The 24,724-nt window shown below is 36.3% G+C and overlaps 1 protein-coding gene across 8 annotated transcripts in view; it reads right to left on the minus strand.

Moving 5' to 3' along the window:
• Nucleotides 1-9,676: 9,676 nt before the first annotated feature.
• GABPB1 (GA binding protein transcription factor subunit beta 1) overlaps nucleotides 9,677-24,724 on the minus strand; it is a 63,863-nt gene continuing 48,815 nt past the window's right edge. For 5 of the 8 annotated variants that reach the window (XM_006741189.3, XM_031036563.2, XM_081831064.1 and 2 more), the window contains exons 7-9: nucleotides 20,853-21,038; nucleotides 17,917-18,032; nucleotides 9,677-11,166 (exon numbers count right to left, since the gene is read on the minus strand). In XM_006741189.3, coding sequence (XP_006741252.1) covers nucleotides 11,014-11,166; nucleotides 17,917-18,032; nucleotides 20,853-21,038 — 455 coding nt within the window. In that variant the 3' untranslated portion in view covers nucleotides 9,677-11,013. Of the gene's footprint in view, nucleotides 11,167-17,897; nucleotides 18,033-20,852; nucleotides 21,039-24,724 lie in introns of all 8 variants that reach the window. The other 3 variants (XM_081831063.1, XM_081831065.1, XM_081831067.1) reach the window with 2 other exon arrangements.

Below are 24,724 nucleotides of genomic sequence, written 5' to 3' on the forward strand. Positions count from 1 at the left end.
TCATAGATGCCTTTTATAACTTTATGTTTTACTGTGTTTATTTACTTACTTAATTTGTTAATTTACTTATTTATTTAATGAGCATTTACTACCTATTAAAAATTGAATCAAACGATTTTTTTATATTGTAATTTTATAAAATCTAACTTTCTTAAAATGGTTTCCAAGGGCTTGCACAGACTGACCCCTGCTCCCCTTGGCTCCTACCCCGACTCCCCTACACACACACCCCTGCTCACTTCGCCACAGCCTTGGACCTGCTTTCACCTTCTCAGATAGGTCAATTTATTTCCCACTTCAAGGACTCTGTCGCCAGGCACAACTCAAAATTCAGCTTTAAAATCTCTCCTCGGTTTTTTTTTTTTACTTCCTCAATCTAAATTTGGTATCACCAACTCCTGCTATTGTCATCCTTTTCTTTTTTTCCCTTTACACTACTTAGTTTAATTTTCAATTAACGATTTGTTTAATGGCTACATCCACATCTTCGAGGCTGTAAATTCTGTAAGAGTGAGGCTCGTATAGATTTTGTTTACCATTTTAGCACCTGTCACCTTGCACAAAGTAGGTGACTAATAAATACTAGTTGAATGGAAATTTTTAAAATCCTGGTTGGAGGTGGAGGATAGAGAATGGGAAGGAGGGCAGGGACAAGGCCAAGAACTGTTATTTCTAGAAAGTAGAGGTCAAATTGGCTTCCCATAGCTCAATCCTTTGTTACGTGATTACTCAGATGTGCCATTTAGTTTCACATAAGAACAATGGAGACCATCAGAAATGGATTTGAGCATTTTTTGAGTAAAAGTGGGAGAGGTTGCAAAAGTCAGCCTCCCATGGAAAATGTCCACCCATCGTCTAAGAGAAATAAATCCTCTCTGTATCTAGATTTAGACTTCCAGAAAGCTAAGCATAGCCGATTTGCTCTTGAATGTGTTAACATTCAGAGTCACCCATGGGCCACAGGGAAGTTTGAGTGGAGGCCTCTGGGGACTGCAGGAAAGAGAGGACCGGAGCAGCCTCCATTCCACCTCACACTGGAGGGAAAGATGTGGAAGAACGAGACTGGCCTGGGTCCAGCTACTTAGTGTGACCCTGGTTATGCCACCTTCGGAGTCTCTGGAGACCGAGCAACCAGACTTTGGGAAATCTGAAGCTATTGAACTATTGGTTGAAATTGCCCTGGAGGAAGCAAACCCACCACTGGGGGTAGAGGATGAGGTTATCCCTGGATGCAGTGGAAATTCTCCTGAAGAAAGGAAATTAGGATTTAGGGAGATAGGTTTTAGACTGGAGGGCATTGAACATGGGTCTGCAGAGCTTGTTGGCTGGCTCAAGGGACATGCTCCCAGGGTGGGGAGGTGGATTGGCTGCACAGGACAGCAGATCAAGAATTCCCGGGACTGGGGTTGGAGGGGTGGGGCACAGCCATGGGAGTCCCTGATATGGTTAAATACAACTGGGGCCACATCTGGTAGCAAGAAATTCTCTGTTTCCTTATCTTGCTCTCTGTCTCTATCTCTGTCTCCCTGCCCCCACCCCCACTCTCTCTCCCTCTCTCCCTACATTGTGCTTTTCTTCTAAAAGCCCTACCCTCCAGAAAAATCTTGTTATACAAGTTACAGCTTGGTTTCAGCTGTGTGGTGGGAAAGAGAGAAGGGCCTATGGAGAGCACGAGAGAGCAGCCTACAAGAAGAAAAACCTGGCCACAGGATGTCATCTAAAGCACTCAGCACTTTGGAGCCAGCAGAAGGTAAGTGATCACCAGCACAGATTTGTGGAATATGAAACTAGAGCATACTCTGGGGGAATTTCCAAAAACATGTGCACACTGGCGGGGGTTGAGGAAAAGAGTCAGGTGAAAGATTGGATTTGGCAGGGGGATGGAGGTTGGGTTGTGTGATCAAGGATGGGGACATAACCCATTTTAACGTGGACATTAAAATTTATGTGTGCAGGGATGGCTGGGTGGCTCAGTCAGTTAAGCATCTGCCTTTGGCTCAGGTCATGATCCCAGTGTCCTAGGATCGAGCCCCGCATGGGGGGAAGGGGGGGGTGGTCCCTGCTCAGCAGGGAGCCTGCTCCTCCCTCGGCCTGCTGCTCCTGCTGTTCTCTCTCTTTCTGATAAATAAGTAAAATCTTAAAAAAAAATTATGTGTGCAGTGAGTAATAGGCATGAGATTATTTATAGTAGCATTGTTTGTAACAGCCAAAAGCTGGGAATAACTTAAAATCTTAGAATGGGCACCATTGTCGATCTCACACGGAGCAATACCCCACAGCAGTGAAATTGAGCCAGAGGTATAAGCAACAACACGGATAAATCTCGAACATGATGTTGAGTCAAATAAGCAAATTACCAAAGAATGGTTCTTTTTAAGTAAAGTTCAGAAAGAGATAAAACGGTTGCTTAGAGGTGACACACATACGCTAAAAATATACAGAAAAAGCAAGGAAATGATTATCACAAAGTCATAAAACTCAGAAGCATATTGGTGGGGGGAGGTAGGCAGAGACATTGCTTCTGGAAGTCTGGGAATCTATTATTTAACTTGGGTGTTAAACTATACATGTATGTACACGATTTTGAAAAAGAAAAAAAAGAGATTAGTTTCGTACCCATAAGTTAGCATACCAACCTGGATATACCAATATATACAGTATATAATATTGTATATTTGTAAACCTGAAGTGTTTACTTAACTATATATATTGAACATCTTTGGCTATCAATGATATTCTTCTAGGGCATCTTTTTTTTTCTTCCAAGATTTTATTTAAATTCAAGTTAGTTAACATAGAGTGTAGTATTAGTCTCGGGAGTAGAATTTAGTGATTCACCAGTTGCATATAACACCTAGTGCTCATCGCAAGTGCCCTGCTTAATGCCCATCACCCATTTAGCCCATGCCCCCCCCACCTCCCCTCCAGCAACCCTCAGTTTGTTTCCAAGAGTTAAGAGTCTCTTATGGTTTGCCTTCCTCTCTGATTTTATCTTTATTTTTTCCTTCCCTTCCCCTAATGTTCATCTGTTTTGTTTTGTAAATTCCACATGTAAGTGAAATCCTATGGTATTTGGCTTCCTCTGACTTATTTTGCTTAGCACAATATACTTAAGGCTCCATCCACGTCATTGAAAATGGCAAGATTTCATTCTTCATAATATATATATACAGGGATGCCTGGGTGGCTCAGATGGTTAGGCGTCTGCCTTTGGCTCTGGTCATGATCCCAGGGTCCTGGGATGGAGTCCCGACTGGACTTCCTGCTCAGTGGGGAGCCTGCTTCTCCTTCTGCCTGTGCTCTCTCTCTCTGACAAATAAATAAAATCTTTAAAAAAATAATAATAATGTATATATACATATACCACATCTTCTTTATCCATTCATCAGTCGATGGACATGTAGTCTCTTTCCATAATTTGGCTATTGTTGATAATGCTGTTACAAACATTGGGGTATATGTATCCCTTCAAATCAGTATTTTTGTATCCTTTGGATAAATACCTAGTAGTGCAATTGCTAGATCATAGGGTAGTTCTATTTTCAACTTTCTGAGGAACCTCCATTCTGTTTTCCAGAGAGGCTGCACCAGCTTGCATTCCCACCAGCAGTGTAGGAAGGTTCCCCTTTCTCCACATCCTCGCCAACATGTTGTTTCCTGACTTGTTAATTTTAGCCATTCTGACAGGTGTGAGGTGGTATCTCATTATGGTTATGATTTGTATTTCCCCGATGATGAGTGCTGTTGAGCATTTTTTCATGTGTCTGTTGGCCATTTGTATGTTTTCTTTGGAGAAATGTTACAGCATGTTTTTTAATAGCCATAATTTATTTAGCCAATCCCTATTTTGAGCATTTAGGTTGTTCCTAGTATTTTACTGCTATAAGTTATGCAGCAGTGAACATCCTTGTAGTTTGATTTTTGCACATATCTTTCAAAATGATGATGAAGAAAAAGCAAAGATTTAGTTTGAGTGTGGCGTTGTGGAAAAGGAAGTTAGAGCAATTATAAGAGACTCCCTGGGCTGTATGTCTGGACACCTGAGTAAGGGGAAGTCAAGTTAGACAGATATGAGCTAATATCTGGAAAGGGCTCAGAACAGGCAAGTACTATGTAATTGTTTGCTACTGTTACTGGTTTTGGTAAGAAATAGAGGCAACTATCTCATGTTTATTATCATTTCAATTCCTGTCACCTCTTTCTTCCCCAGCTTTATAGATATAACTGACATATAATATTGTATTTTGCCCCCTAAATAAGCACTGGGTCCAGATGTGAGCTGGGGTCCGTCTACAAGAGGCTTCATGGTGGGGAGGAAAAGGAAGTCCACCTTCTTTCAGGGAGGAACCAGCTGTACCAAGAGTAATCAGGCTTAGGAGTTCACTTGGGAAAGTAGCAAAAGTATAGAGTTGGTAGACAAATACTGCCTTAGACAGCAGAAAATCACAACTTTTTTGTCCAGAGGGAGAGGGTAAGGCTAGAATAACTGCCCTTTGCATACTTTCAATAGAGCTCTGCCTCTTCTACATATTTCCTCTAAGTAGAGGTAACGAATGTTTACTGTCCTGACCACTATGCCTTGTAGTTTTCATACACACTATTGGATTCGGTCTTCAAAACCACCTGTGAAGGTCATCTTCCAGCTCATCCTAGAGAAACTGTGTCTCAAGGCAATGAAAACATTGGGCTAAAATTACACACAATAATAATTGAAGGGCCAAAATTTGAACCCAGCACTATCTGATGCAATACCCATGTTCTTTCCATCATACCAACATGTCACTCAATTTTGTTATCTATGACTCTTAAGACACCAGACCTCTAGGAGTAGGAGGCTAGTGAAATTCTAATTTTGGGAGGCTCTGTTCAATGCTCCCAAAGGCTTTATTAAACATCATGTGCAATAATCCAAACACTTATTGTCCTTTCAAATATAATTTGAAATAGACAATAAAATATCCAAATATAAATATATAAAATACAAATGATATAAAATATCAAAAGTTAGAGGAAGTATTGAAAAAAAATTATCTTAGGCAATATATTACATCTCTTAAATCTTTCCCTTACTGCATACATTATAAAAAGGAAATCGTATTGAACTAAAAAGAAAAAGGATCAAATTATAAATTAATATTTCATCCCACCTTTAGTTATAGACTCCTTGAGTGTTAAACTCCTATCAAACTTGGGATGCTACCTCAGCCAGGCATTGAGAATCGCATATAGTAGACATCCAGTAAATATGTACTTATCAAGACCATATAAAAAAATTTTAAAAAAAGACAGTGGGAGAAGATATTTACAACTCATACAGCCAGCCAGCAAAAGATCAGTTTCCAGGGGTGCCGGGGTGGCTCAGTCGGTTAGGCATCCAACTCCTGATCTCAGCTCAGGTCTTGATCTCAGGGTCATGAGTTCAAGCCCCACATTGGGCTCCAGGCTGGGTGTGGAGCCTACTCAAAAAAAAAAAAAAAAAAAAAAAAAATCAGCCATTAACTGGCAATTCACAGAAGAATAAACACTAATGGACAAGAAACAACAGGGTAAAAATGTTTAACCTCACTGGTGATAGGAAACTGCAAATAACAAGAACAATTTCATACCAATGAGGGTTGCCAAAAATATTAGAGTGTGACAGAATCAGATGTTGGTAAAATATGGGAAAATGAGAATTTCATCATTCCTCACTATTCACAACCACTTTAGAAAGGAATTCGGTAAAATTGACTACCCTAAACCTAACAATTCCATTTTCTGGGGGAAACTTAGACCATGTATGCATATAGTACAGAGACTACTATTTATAGTAGCAAAAAATTAGAAGTGACACATCTATACATAGAACAAAGAATAAATCAAGTATGGCACATTCTTATTTAATTTTACATAATAGTCAAAATGAGTAAGTATTCAAGTATCAATATGAATAAATGTCTAAAATTCTGATAAATTGAAAAAAATCAAAATGCAGAATGACATATGTATAGAATGACAGCTTTACTAAAGTTTAAAAACCACACAAAACTCTACCATATATGTAAAAAATTCAGTGTGTATTGTAAAAACATGAAAATGTGGATAGACTGAAACATCTCAACCTCAGGATAGTGGCTGTGGGAGGGGGGAGAATGGGATGAGAAAGGGGAAACAAAGGGACTTCAACTACTTCTAGAACATTCTGTCTCTGAAAAGATTTGAAGCAAACAAGATAAACGTTAAGATTTATTAAACTTGGGTAGTAGGCACACGTTTGCTATATTGTTGTTCTGTGCTCTTCTACAGTTTTCGTTAAGCCAACAGCAAAACTAATGAGTATTGAATTGTACCTAACAAAGGTAGTAAGCACACTTAATAATATGCTTCAGTGTTGGATGCCAAAAGTCTCTATGATACTGGACAAAAATATTTGGAAGTAGAGGCAGTTCTCTGGCAGACCAACAATTTTTTTAAAAAGGAGACTAGGCTCACTCAAGAATAAGCTTTCTTGATATATACTATTTTTCTATAGCAAAATAAGTGAATGCAATTTAAATTTGAAATAACTCCTGAGTTATGATAAGGATGGCAAATCTAGAGTTATTATGAAAAATGGTAATACAAAAATGAATGCTTTACTTTTACCTGACACACACAAAAATATGTAAGAAAATTATTTTCTTTAAGAAAAGTCAGACATTTAAGTAATCTAGAAAACATATTACATATCAACTGTGCACATGAGATCTAAGCTACTTAAATGAAAAACTAAGTAAGCAATTAATAAAGCATAGTAGACAGAATCAGAGACCACATCCAAATTTTTCCAGAAAGTGAATCATAGTTTTTTGGAAGTTACAGTATTTATCTAAAAATGAAGGGGTGCCTGATTGGCTCAGTTGGTTAAGTGGCTGACTCTTGATTTCGGCTCGGGTCATGATCTCAAGGTCCTGGGATCGAGCCCGATGTGAGGCTCTGCGCTCAATGGGGAGTCTGCTTGAGATTCTTTCCCTCCGCGCCTCACCCCAACTCCTGCACTCACTCTCTCTCAAATAAATAAACCTTTAAAAAAAATAAAAATGAAGAGCCCTCAGGAAATATACCCAAACTATATTCAATATTTGATTATCATTCAGTTGAAATATTTTTAAAGGTGCTCAGGGTACCAAAATGATAAAAAAAAAAAAAAAAAAAAACTATTAAGACCATCTCTCTGTATATCTCTATATTTGGAAAATAGTTTTAACAAGTCACAAAAATATTGATATAAAAATTTTGATTTGGAACCAGAAGCATATTTCCAGTGATAATACTGTGTTTTCCATCATGAGTTCTACAGAGTAATCTGAGAATGAATTTAGGGAGCTTACTTACGTCAAACTGAATCCACATGCACGGAGATATTCTCATTTAACACAGAGAAAGCAAATAGCAAACATCATTCAAAACTACAACAGGCTAGCTATCTATAATGAATCCAAGTACAGTAAATATTACTTAATGAAATAACAAATTTATTAGTTAGTTCATTCCTAAGTTGATCTGACATGCTGGAGGAGTTATTTATTCAATAGAAGCTAGGTGAATAGAAAAGATTTTTTTTTCTATTTGCTATATAAGCCTGAGTGCTAGTGCCTTGGGAACCCATCCATATGGGTTCCATATGGAACTCATCCACAAGGGTTCCTCCAATTGTTTTGTGTTTCTATCTGAAAAGGTTTTTCTTCTTGATATATTTTGAGTCAGTTCTCAAGGTGTTCCAGGTATTAAAGTGCAAAGACAATTTTATAGATTTTATCAGGAAGAAGCTATGTATAGAGTAAAAGAGAAAAAAATCAGTCATATCAGCACAAAGCACCCATGAATAGGTCTATCAACTCATCAATTCCTGTTATAACAAAGAAAGGCAAGGGTTTCTTCTAATTATCAATAATTAACATCATTAAATAATCATGTTGAAGAAAAATATACTGCATAGGTTTTCATTAGCGATATGTTTTGGATAAAAATATATACAAATCTTTTTGTCATAAACAAAAATGGCATGAGATTTCACATTTATTCCCTCCTCCATTTAACTTTGTTCTTTTGAATGTCACAGAGGAAAGCTCCCTAGCTCCCTCTACCACCATAAAGAAAGAGAGCACTCTAGTCTCAGAGTAAAAGAATAGAGTACTAGCCTGCCATTCACATCGTGAAAGATTATTGACGTAAGAAAATTATTCCTAAAAGCCAATAAAAACAAATGACATCACAAGCCCTTATGGGAAGTAATTAGGATATAAATAAAATAAATAACAATAAATTAAAATTAGTTAAGAAGCACAGTCCCTGCAGATACTACTTGCCAGATGAGGCTTTCCGAGAGCATCACAGATCCAATTTAGAATTTGTAATCCTGGAGTTCCAATGACTATACACAGGGAAGTTAAATCTGAACCAAATCATTAGGTAATCAAGTCATCTAATGAGCCCCATGTCTAGATAGTATGTAAGTATACTAGATGCACAGGAAAGAAGCAAATTCATTATAAGATATTAATTCTTTAGGCCCTAAACTTACGGCATTAGGTCTTGATTCCCTCCCAGAACCCGAGTTGAGTAAGGCTGCTCTAAAAGGTGTTTGTTCACATATCAGTGGAAATAATTAACCATCGATGTGGTAACCAAATGACCTTTAACGACAAAACCATCATTAGGTAGGGGAAATACATTAAGTATGGATTTCTGAAAACTTCTATTTCATTCTGTCACTTCCTTTCAACTTCTGTTCAAAACACCATCAAGAATGAGAATGCAAAGCTTTTCCAGCCCATCTGAAAACAGAAGCTAGAAAGAAAAAAAATAAACCCATTTTAAATTTCTTATAAATTCTTGTCTAACTATTGATTTTGCAGCACACTGGATCAGGTGTAGATGACTGAGGAATTATACAAGTCCAACATAACACTGAAAAAAGTGAACTTCTCCCAAAGACATCTGAGTATTTACCTGAGACTGTCATAGACTTACTCCTTTCAAGTACCAATTTATTTTTTCCCATCTACATCAAATGCTACTATAAATCAAAATTCCTTCTTGGACCAGATAAAGTCTCCAGCACAAGAGGAAACTCGAATCAAAGAGCGTATTAAATCAGCTTTCAGGGGCTCATTTCCAACACTGTCTCAGGGCTCTTTGGGGCCAATCCAGTCTGGAAGCAAAGTCTACAGTGGCTTGCACTCTGGGGTAAACATACTGGTCCTTTTCCACTCCAGCACTGCATATGCCAAAGGCACTCTGCCTAACAAACCCATAAATGCACTAAAGAAAGAAAAGACACACAAAAAGTAGCTTCATGCTACAGAAAATATGGCTTCGCTTTTGTAAAACCTATTCAGATAACTTAAAATATGTGTCAAATTTAGTGGAAAACTGAAAAGGTCTTTTTCTCTTCTTTTTAGAGTTCTTAAATCTGCTCTCAAACCTTTCTAAGTTTCCCAATAGCAAGTATGAAGCTGAGAGTTCACAGATCCTTTTATTACCTTATCAACTATAATAACACCAGTGAGAGAGCGAGCAACTTCCCAAGAAATTATCTCAAGGATTGTAAGACACAGTGTGAAGAATATATATATTCTCATTCTGGTGGAATATGGCTGTAACATACAGAACAGGATTTTTAATGTGTAGTCAAAATATAAGTCTACACTGAATGTATGTGGAAAAGATATTTAATTGTAAAATAGAAAAGTAGGCCAGAGTACAGTTTTAAGGGTAATTGCTTCTTTATACAGATATGTAATCTAGAAGGGTCTTAGGGTTAAACATGTTCATAAAGCATAAGACATTAAAAAATAAAGCAAGAAAAAAGAGCTTGAAGTTATGTTTTACAAAAAAGAATGAAGAGTATGTCAGAGTTTAATGTCCATACATTGTGGAATTCAACGATATTGTGATGAGAGCCAGTCACAGCACAGACATACAGCTTTCACAGGGAAAAGTAAAAGTTATGTTAGACATATCTAGCATCACTGTAGTACAAAAAGTTCTTGTTCTACATACAAAAGCATTTTTTTTTCCATAAGAATAATTTCCTGGGGAGAAATGAGTCCATGAAATATTTCAGAAACCCATATGCTCTGAGTATTCCAAAAACATTATCTTAAAATCCAGTGCCTTAAAGTGCTTTCATGTGGAAATCATGATGGAAGGCACAGAATACAGTTTCACGTCCCCACTATGAAATTTTCAAAAAAGCATAGATTTTGCAGTTTGCAAATTCAAGTTATCTTGTAAGCTGCTCCTTCTAAGAACATTGTCATTCCAATAAAACCAGCTGCTAGCTTACTTAACTTTCAATGACCTACAGAATAAAAGGATTTTTCCCCCTAGTTCACTTTCATCATCTTTGTGGGAAAAATACCTATGCAAGTGATGCATTTTGAAATTATAAAACATGCAGAATATGTACAAACAGAAAGTTTAAAAAATATTTGCTTCATATACATGTAAATCTACTTGGGTATAGCTGAAATTGAACAAATATAAAAATTTGCTTTCTAAAAAATGTTTTCAGAGAATCTGAGACAACTTAAAGCTGTACAAAGATTTCCTGGGAGAAATCTTCTTTTCATATAGAAGTTTATACCTACAGGAGTAATTCCAGCATCAGTCCACCACATAATTATTACATAACATTTGGTCTAATCAACAACGATCACCCTTAAAACTGTTCTGTTTCTGAGAAATTAAGGTCCATACTAAAATCAAAAAGAATTCACAAAAACAGTGGCTTATTGTGTTTTTGGATCTCTTCAACAATCTTTATAACTCATTTGGAACTGTAAAAAAACAAAAACTATTTACAGAATTCAGTTTTAAATACATTTCACAACTTCTAAAGTAGAGTTTTATGTTACAAGGATTCAGAGCTCATGGCTTAAGTCCGATCGTCAATCCGTAGTCTCTTCTGCCTGGCTTCCTGCGGTGTACAGTTCAAGACTGTGTTCTTTCTTAACCAAAAGTAAATTCAAACTATGTGTTCGTAGTTAATTAAACAGCTTCTTTATTAGTCTGAAGACGAGTCATAGCTTCTAATTTTTGTCTGTAGGCCTCTGCTTCCTGTTCTTTCTTTAGAAGCTGCTGTCGATATTTTTGTGCTTCTCGATTTGCTTCATCCAGCTGTTTCTGAAGAGCTTCTCTCTCCTAATTGAAAAAAAAGCTTTTTTCAATGTTTGCATGAATACACGATTAACACATACAAGCATGCATCCTTCAAACAGAAAAATCTGTAGGAGCTAGATGTAGCTAGCCACCTGTTGATATTTCCGAGACGTCTTGCCTTGTCAACCAATTCATTAATAATTAAAGCCCCAAATTTTGTGCTCCACGCTCTGACAGAGATTAGTTTCTGACCTCAAGAAATCATTCCCTAATTAAAAATAAAATTAACATAATGAACCCAGATTGTGGACCTATACTTTCATATGTATGACAAATATACCTCTTCACACCTCTGTGATGTTTTTATGTAAAGGTATAATAAATTATAAAAGTTAATACTTATTGAGCACTCACTGTGTGACTAAATAAGGTGACTGCCAATAACAAGCCTCTAAGACAGCGATTATGCCCATTTTACAGATGAGGAAAACGATGCTCAGAGATGAGGTAGCTTTTCCAGGGTAACACAGTTGGGTTTACGAGATTCTAATATTGCTGCTTTTAACACTATCTTCCTCTCTGGTAACAAGCAAGATTCCTCACCGGTAAAACAGAGTGTTGGTCTAGATTAATGTTTCCTAAATTATCCCATTTTACAAACCAACAAAATACTAATTTCTTTACTGTGATTCATTAAATTATGCAAATATATGTATTAAATTCCTCAATAAATTGAGAGCTAAACATAAACCTAGTCCAATGAAAATGATACCCTTTCTCCTCCCCACTCTGCCCCTATTCAGTTGCCTAAGGGAAAACATTTCAAAGACTCCTTTCTCATGTCTCTAGTATGCACATGGACAAAAGCTCAACCTGCAGAGGCCCAAGCTCAACTTCATTTGAGACGCCCAGGATCTCTTAGTGGGATGGGGGCTCAGGGTAGGACCATGACTGATCATACAAAACGCCAGGGTCACACTGGACAAGACACAACTGAAGGTGAGGATCAGTAGCCTACTGGGGAAGAGGACAGTATGAGGGTCTCTTCCACTACTTCCTTGACTCTTGTCCATTGTGAACACCAAAAGATTCCCTCCCCTTCACTATTCACATGGTCTCCAAGGAGGAGCAAGTGTAATACTTCTTCCTTCCTTCCTTTGATCCCATTCCCTTCCCCATACTGGGAATGAAGCTAAATCCAACATGTGTTTTTCCCCGAGTCCACCAAATGTGGGAATGATTGATCACACAAGTAGTCTCCAAATCTTCCATTTACACAAAATGTACAAGAAGAAACATACGCACCCTTCATCTCCCATTTAAGAAATGCCACACCTTACCCTGCTATCCTTTTCTTACCCCCTTCTTACCCTTTCTCCAGGCAAGATGGCAGAGTAGGAACAAGTCAGAAGACACCTAAGAGTCGAGCCTCAAGTAAACACCACCACTATCTTGGCAGTGAACTCTGGAGAACTTTGAGCAGGCCAATGGAAAGGGTGGGGGAGGGGTGCTGCTTCTCCGGGAGCTTGACCGCCACCTCTGGCAGGAGCACTCATGGCCATGCATAAGTGTTTTAAAATTTTACATGTGTTAAGAAATAAGATCCTTTGATAACGAAAGTTTTGAATTTGGTAGGAAATACTGGAACACATTCTCTAACTCAAAGGTATCTCCTCGTACTAGCTATTCATTAACATTTAGAAACAGCAAGGGAGTCACAATTACTCAGCAGATGAAAGCAAACTGAGTGAGGTAGTCTAACAGTAAATACAGTTTGTTTTCCTTGTTGCATATTTTTATTTCAATTAGAATATATCTTCCTACAAATGAAAAAGACAGCTCCCTTCTGCCTACTAGGCCAAATAAAAGATTCATGTTACACTGCATTTCTTGACTGTATCTGTAAAACCTGAAAGATAAAGGTCATCAGCACTACTCTTTGAGTACACTTAGTCCTCAAGATTGAAAGCATAGTTAACATTATTAAAGTTTCTTTTAAGTGTTTCCATTTTTTACTTCTCAAGAATATAGGTTTTTGAGGAGGGAATCTTCTTGCTATCTCACTTTTCAAAGCAAATAAAAATCTCTAAAAAGTGGAAAATATCACTTATTTTACTGAGATCTTTTGTTTACAAATTTGTTAAATGTTTCCTGAACATATATTATATGCAAGACATTTCCTTAACGTAAACAGTAATTTGGTTGTTTCACACATGAATAGTCCAAAAGACTGACATTTGAGATTTATATTTAAATAGAAATACCAATCATATAGCTTTGACCTTTTGCAATAAAAGCACAGTAAAAAGGACTTTGACATTTGTAAATAAACATACCTTCACCTAATAATATGTCATACTAAAGTATTTTTCCTTTAACAGTCTAACACTGAAGAATTCCAAAAAAGTAAATTCTGATGATAATCTCGATTTGGTAGCAATTGAGAAGATACTTATCTTACACCACAATTCCAAACCCAAGCAATGGAATAACAGGGCAAGGGAAGACTTGAGTTTGCTTTTGTATTTTCAAACAAAATTCGTGAATTCGGCTTCAGCTGGCAGCAATTCTCTCGAAACAATGTTATCATTTTTAATTTTCTACTATACAAATTTATTTTTACCTTAGCTATTATAAGGCAAAAAGTCATTATAGTGGTTTATCTCTTACCATACTTGTATATAAATTTTGGAAGATAATAAAAGCAACTAACACTTAATGAGCACTTATTATATGCCCATGATTGTACTAGTCCTTTACATGGTTCTCATTTAAGCTTTACAACAATCTGATAATGTAGGTGCTGTTATTTCCTCCCTGTTATTTATGGGGAAACGAAGCTTTAAAAGGTTAAATAACCTGACCAAGATAACACAATCAGAAAATTTTAAAATATACCCATATTCTTAACCATTAAATATTTGTTTAAAAAGAGAGAAACTGGGGCATCTGGGTGGCTCAGTCGGTTAAGTGTCTGCCTTCGGCTCAGGTCATGATCCCAGGGTCCTGGGATCGAGCCCTACATCAGGCTCCCTGCTCAGACAGGAGTCTTTTTCTCCCTCTGCCCCTCCCCCCACCACTTGTACTCTCTTTCTCTCAGTCAAATAAATAAATAAAATCTTTAAAAAGAGAGAGAGAGAAACTGGGCAGGGCATGTGAGCTGTTTCCTTGTGTGTAAACATCAATTTTCCAAGTGCCTTGGACCAGATATGATCCTGTTTTTATAAAGTTTTACTGAAATAAGGCATGCCTACTCATTTTCAAAGTGTCTATGGCTACCTTCCCACTACAATGGCAAAAGTGAGTAGTGAAGCACAGACTGGACAGTCCACAAAGCTGAAAGTATTTGCTATTTGGCCCTTTGCCTACTCCAGCCCTAAAGGAAAAACTTCTCAAAAAGAGAGAGGAGGGGCGCCTGAGTGGCTCAGTCGGTTAAGCATCTGCCTTTGGCTCAGATAGTGATCCTGCAGTCCTGGGATCGAGCCCCGAGTAGGGCTCCCTGCTCAGCGGGGAGTCTGCTTCTCCCTTTCCCTCTCTACTCTTCCCCAGCGAGTGCTCTCTCTCCTCTCACTCACTCTCTCTCTCAAATAAATGAACAAAAACCTTTAAAAAAAAGAGATAGGGGGCGCCTGGGTGGCTCAGTTGGTTGGGCGACTGCCTTCGGCTCAGGTCATGATCCTGGAGTCCCTGGATCGAGTCCCGCATCGGGCTCCCTGCTCGGCAGGGAGTCTGCTTCTCCCTCTGACCTTCCCCCCTCTCATGCTCTCTCTCTATCTCATTGTCTCTCAAATGAATAAATAAAATCTTTAAAAAAAAAAAAAAGAGATAGGAATACAGAAAATTTTCAACTTTGATAGATCAAAAGAACATCAATAAAAGGAAAATAGACTGAAAAAATTGCATCAAATAAAACACTGTGTAAGGTTACAGGAAACAATTTTTAAAAGAACACTAAGGATCTCAATCTATCACTGGTTAGAAGACATAAATATTTCATTAAAAATAAACAAACGTGCTAATAAACATACTCATCTCTAACCTCCATAGCAAAGAAAAGGTAAAGGTATTTCCTGAATTCACACAACTAAGTAACAGAAAAAACCTGTTATTCCTAATGCACTAATTATATATTTCTTCCCTCCCACATTACAAAAGAATTCACTGATTCCATATATAGCACACTGCTTCCAAAAATATCTTTAGTGCAAGGGGGTGACATGATATACATTATTGCAATTTGGTGTCTTATTCATACCTCCCCTTCGAAAAACAGATCTATTTCATCTCCTATATTGCTATAATGCACATATAAAAGCTTCAGCATTTATAATACATTTTCTACAATTTAAACCAATTTTGTAGAGAGTATTAATAAACCTCTCCAATGTTAGTTGGGAAACTGTAAATATAAATTCTTAACATTTGATTTATAAACAGTCACTTTGGTAGCTGTGGACACACACATGCAGAGAAAATCCAAACATGTTAGATTCTGTATAATGAGTTGATTTTTTAATTCCCATAGAGCAGAGTTCCTCAATTTCAACATGGATATTTTTGGACCAGATAATTCTTTACTCTGGGGGCTGTCCTGTGCATTGTAGGATGTTTAGCAGCATATCCAGCCTCTATCCCCTATAGGTCAGGGGCACGCCCCTGGTTGTGCAACACAAAATGCCTCCAGACATTGCCAGATGTACCCTGGGGTCAAAAATGCCCCAGTTGAGAATCACTGCCTGCAAGAAATTTTTTTGGTTAATGGTTAAGTTGTCACTTAGAGTATAAAAGTCTGCCCCCAAGACAACTCCATTGGTCATCTAAGGAAGTAAGTTCAAAAGCACCACTTTATGTATTATAAGGAAATGATTACCTGGTTTGATGAAAACATTGGAGGCCTCTCTTCATTCTATATTCCCAGCCCCCCTCTACGATCTAGACTCACTGTATGCTTCAAGGTCTCTCTGTAAGAGCTGCAGAGAGATCGTGCAACACTGGCTTGAACATTTCTGGTGATGGAGAATGAGAGTTCCATGACCAGAAAGCTCTAATTACTAAAAACAAAACAAAACAAACAAAACACTTCTTTAAACCAAGCTAAAACTCCATCTCCCTGAAGTTCTAGCCTTGGTTCTAGTTAATTTATATACCTCAATTCATACTTTCCTGTTACCTGTAATTATTCTTCCTGGTCTCTGAAAGACTAAGAGGGGAATCAGGCTGACCTTTGAGGAAAACAGCAACTCTTACGGGTTATTAGGTAAATAAAGGTGCAGGCTGCACATTCATTGTTTTAAATATATAATTTGAATTTAGTAAGTTTATGTTTAATAAAAATTCAAGTAATTTAAAAATGTTTTATTAAATAGTTAAAGCAAAAAAAAAATAGTTAAAGCAAAGTACAGGACAAATTTTTTTCACCTTATGTGCCAGAAAAGATCATCTGACACACAAAAAAATATTTAAAAGATTACTAAATAATAAGTATATTGATACTGTTCAATGGAATAAATTGCTAGCTTGTAAAGAACTTCTGTGTGCTAAATATCATTTTAAATTTTGAAGGAACAAAACACCTTACCCTCAATAATTAAAGTCATCTTTTACCAAACATTCTGGTTAAGCCATGAATCAGATTCTTGTTAACTCAATAATATATTCTTTGTGATTGTGGCTTAAAGATGTACCAGCATTACACTTAAATGAACTGGAGCAAAGATATATTCTAGTTGTCCTCAGTCAGAGTTTTATACTGCTTTTTAGTGACTTTAAAAAAAATCCTCTTTTCTATGAAACAAGATACTTAAGAATTCCTAGATGTTCACCAACATTATTACTATTTAAGATATTCAGCAACATTTACTGGTTACATATATCAGATATTATGAATATCTGTATAATGAGTATGCTGACTTTTTTAATTCTGACAGAAATCTCCAAAATGCAGATATTGTTATCCAAAACTCCAATTTGAGAGAAAATAGTACTGAAATTCAGAAAGGTAAGGTAACTTGCCTCAAAGCTAATAGGGGCAAGAGGTGGAATTCAAATCCAGCTCATTTAATTTCAAGTCCAGTGTCCTTTACACTGCAATTGATTTTCCAAAGTTATTCAGGAATAATTTTATTTTCACTTTATATGAGTTAATACCAAATTCAGGGAACACAGTTTTGTTTACAGTCATGTGAGAAAAAAACCTGTGAGGCACTATGGTTTGGTTACACTTCCAAACGAGTTTGGGAGGTGGGGAAAAAAGCTGAATCCTATCAACAACTAGTCTAAATTTAAATTCCTTATTAAAGAACTTAATAGTGAAATAAGCAGTTATTTATGGCTTTTTAAAAAATAACCTAGTCAACAAATATCAACCTTTTTTAAAAGGATCCTCCAGACCAAATAGGCATTTACATTTCACTTTCAAAAGAAAAGAATGTTTTTTATCAATATACAGTGACATTTCCTTTAGTGACTTGTGAGAATGATGCATGTAAATTTAACAGAAAATAAAGGATGGAGTGGAAGAACCAAATTCGTTACAATGTTACCACGATGACAGACTTTGTTATAAACAAATTCTTCACTCATTCATTCATTCATTCAATATGTATTTATTGAGGGTTTGCTATACGTATAAGCAAATAATTAGACAAAATAATACTATGTACTTTCATTCTGTATCAAAACAGCACTGTCAGTAATAAATATAAAAGACCAAAAAAAAAAAAATTATAGACAAGCAAACTAAATTTATTTTGGATGACTGCAGCAAAACACACCGGGTAAAAGACTCCTTACTTCTATTTCTGCAGATTCCACCCGGTTTTCAATTATTTCGATACATTGTCTCTTGGCTGGTGGTTCTTCGCTTATAACAGTTTCTTCAGCAATGTCAGTTGCTGGTACTGTTAATACTAAAATTAAAAAAAATGTATACGTTACTTCATTTTCAGATAGGTTTTAGTAGAAATAAAACTAGTCGTGACATTGTTGATGCAACTCATCTAAAATAAAGATGTCCCAAAACAATAATTTAAAAGCATTAATTTTCTTTTTATGAGGATATCCATATTTGGTCTTCAGGGTACATTTTTAATGAATACTGTTTAAAGTACCTATTTTTTAAAAATTTTTACAGATAACATATTCATTATATGGCTGAAAATCAAAACAATAAGCATAATAGAGAATCACTTTTATTGGTTTCTTATTATTGTTCTTGTGTTAATTTATATAAAAACCAACATGAACATACATTCTCGCTTTTCTGTCTTATATAAAAGGCAACACACATACAATAGAGACACTGTTCTGCCTCTGCTTTCTTCACTCCAGGTACCTAGGGTATCTTTCATCAGTACATACAGCGCTTGCTTTTATTTAGCTGCATAATATTCCACTGTGTGGACACACCATTATGAATACTGTCTGTGTATAAACTTCGCTTGTTTTCCTTTTGGGTTGTTGGACTTTGTCCCTAATTTTTAGTAGTTCTTTATACAGATGTAGACATATGTACAGAGAGAGAGAGGCTGTCCTTGCTTTGCATAGCAAGCAGTGTGGGACCATACAAATGACTGTGCAAGCTGGAACCGTGCATAGCAATTTTAATAATCAATGGGGAAAAATTACAATTGTGGTAAAGCCGTTAAAGTTTTTTAATCAAAATATTAAAAACTCCATCATTTATAAATGTAAGCAGAAATGAAAAAAGTAAAATTTTTAGTACACTGTAATTTAAAACAGTGATATTGAGAATTAACGTGTTTTATTTCTTTTAACTCATATTACATCACACTTATAAATTAACCCAAGAACTGAGAACCTTATATGTGCTTCACTGGACTGTCTGCATAGTCTGTATATATTCACATGTCAGTTACACACTTTTGAACTGTGAAGGCTTTAAAAGTTTATCTTAATATTTAGTAAGCTCCTCTCACTGCTCTTCTTTCCCAATTTTCCTTATTCCCAATAATATAAACTTCAGAATCTGTTTGACTAGTTCCAGGAAAAAACCTGTTGGTCTCTGTTATGGGAGGAATTGTGTCCTCCTCAAAATTCAAATGCTTCAGTGCTAACCCCCCCAGTACCTCACAATGTGACCCTACTTGGAGATCAGGCCTTTAAAAAGGTAAATAAGGTAAAACGAGGTCATGTGGGTGGGCCCTAATCCAATATGACTGGTGTCCTTTGAAGAAGCAGAGATTAAGACACAGACAACACAAACAGACTGAGGGACAACCAATGAGGACACAGTGAGAGGGCAGCCATCTGCAAGCCAAGGAGAAAGGCCTCAGAAGAAACCAAATTTGCCAACACCTTGATCTTGGACTTCAAACCTCCAGCACTGTGAGAAGACAAATTTCTGTTGAGTCGTTCAGTCTGTGGTATTTTGTTGTGGCAGCCCTAGCAAACTAAAACAGTCTTTTTTTTTTTTCTTTTTTTCCCATATTACATTACATTTATAAATTAGCTCAGGAAGAATGGAGAGCTTTATGGTAGTGAATCTTCTCAACCAAAAACGTGACATTTCTTTCCATTTATTCCTGGGATGAGATTAGTCTGTCTGTATAATGGTCAGGTATTAGAAACATTATATCTATTTGATACAAACTGTGGAAGTTTTCTTATTTCTATATAATTAGAATTAGTTCTTTGAAGCTTTGTGAAAACATCTGGGCCTGATCCAAATCTTGGACTAGCCATCAGAGATTTCTGCAGAATAGAAGAGAATGGCTTCCCAGGTTTCACAAGTCAAGCGGTTCCTCTTCTGCTATAGAGACAAACTTTTTCCCTGAGCCCCAGTCGCTCTATAGTGCCATACCTCCTCTGTCACTCTAAACCAAACCTCTAGCTCTAGCCCTTCACTTCCCCAATTCCTTCACTAGCCATGAAGGGACACAATCTCTGCAATCCTAATCAATTTCTAAAAGGTTATGCATGTGCACACACATTTTTTTGGGGGGGGGGGGGACTGGGTACATGGCAATGCTTGCTCGGATAGGAATTTTCTGCACCTTCTCTTTCTGCTTCCCCCAGCATTCATGCCCTATTCTACCTCAGCCCTGCTTACAGCACCTCCTACGTAGACTGGGCCCTGTCTTGTTGAGTGTGTATTTATTGAGAATTTTTTAGCTCAATCAATCTCTTTTCTTTTCCTGATGCACCACTGTGAGTTTTCATGAAGGTTCTCTTGCCCTGGCTCTAACAGTCTTAGATGGTTTTGGCAGCACTTAAAATGTGGAATTCTATGGTTTTCTCAGCCTTTTGTTTAATCTATCTTACTACTCTCAGTGGTTTCCAAGAGGGAAAAAATGGGAAAATGACCAACAAAGCTGCTAAAAGTGGCTACCACATTCCTACTACAAGTCCTAAGTCCATCTTCTTTGTAAGGAGCCTTTTCTTACATGGTATTTTTAAAAGACTGTATGATATCTGAATAGCAATAAATGGCATAAGGAATTATTATCTAAAGCAGATTCTGAATTGTTTACTTAAGCTCATTTTCCAACCAGAATACTTGTGAGCCAATTCTTCTTTCCACCTAGTATATACTCAGAAAAAGGAAGTTAATTTCAATACTAATCCAAGCAAATCAAATTAGCCAATCCAATCTGTTGTAAAAGGTTACAAAAATATAATTTAAGGCAAAAATAAATGCTTTGAGAAACATCACAATTTCCCAAGCATTGAGAATAAATTCCAACTTTACGCACATGCCTACTACCAACCTTGTTGTCCATCTGGCATGGTCACAATGATGGGCTGACCTATTCCACTGGTCGGAATGGAGTGCAAATTTCCAAGCTGAATTCCATCTGTGACTATTGTGATGACTTGCTGACCCCCTGAACTAACTACTTGCTGAATGGCACCATCCACAGATTCTGCAGTAACTACTTCCTCTGTAGCCACTACTGGAAAAAAATATATATATGTAAAAATCAGTGAACATACATACAAGTATGACTAGAAGTTTATTTTTGCTTTGCTACTTTTGTTTTCCCTTTTTTTGTGACACAGAAAAGCTTTTACACGGTTTTTATTAAATTCACTCTGCAGTGGTGCTGTACATATCTATGTAAACCATCGACTACAAGTCCCAAAATTTACAATTAAGTGAGTGCTAACTATGCACACATATCTCTTCATTTAGTTATCTGAGGTATAGAATTTATAAAATCTCCTAAGGTAACAGATATAACAAAGGTTACACCTGCTTAATAAAATTCTATAATCCAAAAGAGAATTTTGTATGTGGTTATACTCCATTTATATTCACCTGAGTTCATATGCATTTCCATATTCGATGAAACAAGAAGATTTGTATTTTTTTTAAGTAAGCAGAATAAAGAGTACTCCCTTTTTTGGATTGTATGAGCAAGGGTTGCCGTGATAGTAAGTGGTACACAGATCGAGTACTGTATGATAATGAATAATACAGTATATTAACATTTATATAAATAAAATCCAAAACTGTGTTCTTAATATTTTGTGAGAGGCCCAGAGAGGATTTTGGCAGCTGAAAACAGCACCCCTGGCTTTGCCTAGGTAAAGAAATCACAATTTAATGCTGCCAAAATCCTTTCCCACAGGCAATCCTATGCCCAACCACTGCTCCCAAAAGACATATGTATAGGAACATTCATAGCAGTTTTACTCCTGATAGTAAAAGACTTGAAACCAACCAGATGGCCATCAAAAGGAGGATGGATAAGCAGACTGTGGTAGATTCATACACTGGAATACTACACAGCAATTAAAATGACTAAATATAAAACATGGATAAATCTGACAAAAATCATGCTCAGTGATATAAGTCAGATACAAAATATACACTGTGTTCTTCCCATTTATGAACTAAGCAGTGATTATACAGGAGTAATCACATTGAGATAATTCATTATATTATACACTTATGATCTGTGCACTTTTCTGTATGCGTATTACATACACTTCAACAAAGAAGCATCAAAAGGAATAATGACGGGTATTAAAGAGGGCACGTGATGTGATGAGCACTGGGTGTTATATGCACCTAATGAATCACTGAACACTACATCAAAAACTAATGATGTACTATATATTGGCTAATTGAACTTAATAAAAAAAAAAGGAATAATGACAATAATGGATTATAACACAATGAATCTTTAAAAATCCATTTGTCCATAGTAATACTTCATGAAAAAGGAGAGAAAGGGGGAAAGAGGAAAGATCTTTTTTTTTTAATTTTATTTTGTTATGTTAATCACCATACATCATTAGTTTTTGATGTAGTGTTCCATGATTCATTGTTTGCATATAACACGCAGTACTCCATTCAATACGTGCCCTCTTTAAAGATCTTGATAGAAGAATGACATCTAATTAACAAAATAAAAATTATCATCGTAACCTCCAATGTAATAATCGATTCAAACAAGGGTCACCAATGGATGTTAAAACCACTGAAATGTTTCAAGAAACAAGATATCCATATATTCTCGAAGATTAGTAAGGGGAAAGGTGTCTATAAAGACCTGGCAGTGACCACTCTCACCAAGCGTTCATGATAGGGGTGGCCTTACATGTGCTTCCTGATGTGATGCAACAGGACATTACACAATAGCACTTGTATTCTTCCTGGAAGGGTTTGGCCTGCATCTAATTATTATTAAGCAAATGAATCCAGAACGAAATGATCATGCACACAATGGGCACAGACTCTACAAAGATTTCAATGTCAAAAAGAATAAGGGAAGTGGTAGGGGCTGCCCTAGGCTGGGGGAGACGAAAGAGACACAACCAGATACAATGTGTGAACCTTGGATTCTGGATGAAAAACACTTTCTAAAGGATATTCTGGAGATAACTGGGGAAACTTGAATGTGGACCACATACATGTCAGATACTGTTACTAAGTTAATGTTGATGTTTTTAGGAAATACAATGGAGCTATGAATATGTAACACGCTGTCCTTGTTCTTGGGAGATATATGCTGAAGTATTTAAGGGTGAGATGTCATGATATCTGCAGCCCACTTGCAGATAATTGGGCATAATAAAAGTGTGTGTGTGTGTGTGTGTGTGTAGGTGTGGCAAGATTTTAACAGGTGGTAAGTACAGGTGAAAGGTATAAAGTTTATCCTCCAATTTTTCTATGGGCTTGAAAACTGTCAATCTAAAAAAATGTTTTAATATAACATTTAATATATAATTCTGAAAAATAATTATACAAAATAAAGAACAATTCAATATTAATTCTGAAAAAAGAAATCACATGAAAACTGTTTCTAAATAATATGGGTTTTTTTCATGGATTATCTGAGGTAACACTTTATGAAAAGTGCAATTAAATAAAACCATTCTCTCCTGAGTCCTGTTACCTACCATTCAGATGCACAGGTGCTCTGAAACGTGCTAAGTTGCTACCAACTCCCAACAGAACACCACGGGTATCTATGAGCTCCTTTTAAAGAAAAGACAAGTATGGGGACCCTAGTTTTCAAAGATGTACTCATGGTATCGCAACAGCCCTGGCTGCAACCCTGTGATTCTGTTATTTGGTAATAATCAAGGTCACAGTACAAACTGCAGAAGAGAATACTGAAAATACAAAACACCTTCATGTTTTGAGTTCTCTCATTTTTGTTTCTCTTAAACTATAATTAGGCTTTATCACCAAGCACTTAAGAAAATTTCAGGAAGATAATTATAAAATGAAATGTAGGGCATAAAATAGTAATATATTCAATAGAACAACTACTAAGGTTTTCAAATGCATTAGCTATTGCTTTGATTTTTCTTAAAAATATCCATATGAAAAAGAAATGTTCAGTCTGGTTGAATGCTAACTACAAGTAGTAAATACTTTAAAGCATAATCATATGTAAGAAATTTCTGAGATCACACACAATCAAGGCACAACTCAAGAACTTTCATCTTTGTACTATTCCCAATGACTATCATTAAAATAATAGAGTTCCTCCCTTTCATCTAAAAAGTTTTCTTTTTAAGTTGTGCTATACTAAGGAATTTGAGAAAAAATTATAAGGAAACCAATTATGTAAGAAGACAAAGTGTCCCCCAGAAACCCTAAGAACAATCCAACAGTGAAATGTTGAAACATGTTAAGAATAAAAAAGAAAACCTAAAAACTTTAAAAAGAGTGTTATTTAAAATACACACACACGCACACACACCCCTCTAAATGTAAAACCCCTGGATAAAAAAAATAAATAAGTGTAATACTCACTGATCTAAATCAAAAGTTAGATTGTAATATATAAAGAGAGCCTAGATAGCCTACAGCATCATCGAAAATATCGGAGATCTCTTGTTCAACAAGACTTAATTATAATGCCATAGAATTCAAATAAGACAGAGAAAAAAACTGTCTTTAAGATGATCTGAGGATTGAAAATTCTACATATAAATGTTTCAATGTGAGAAACTGTGTTCACTGAAAACATTTCAAAGGTATTGGGCCTACAATTGAACCTGAAATTAAAAACAAAAAAGCAAAACCAAAACAATCTTATGAAGCCCAGTAATTTATCCCTTAATGCCAATTCACTTTTACTGATCTATTTTAGGAACAGCAGAAAAACAATGTGCAGAG

This window comes from Leptonychotes weddellii, chromosome 9 (genome assembly GCF_054177405.1).
Source record: "Leptonychotes weddellii isolate Sample4059 chromosome 9, ASM5417740v2, whole genome shotgun sequence".
In the NCBI taxonomy this organism is placed as follows: Eukaryota; Metazoa; Chordata; class Mammalia; order Carnivora; family Phocidae; genus Leptonychotes; species Leptonychotes weddellii.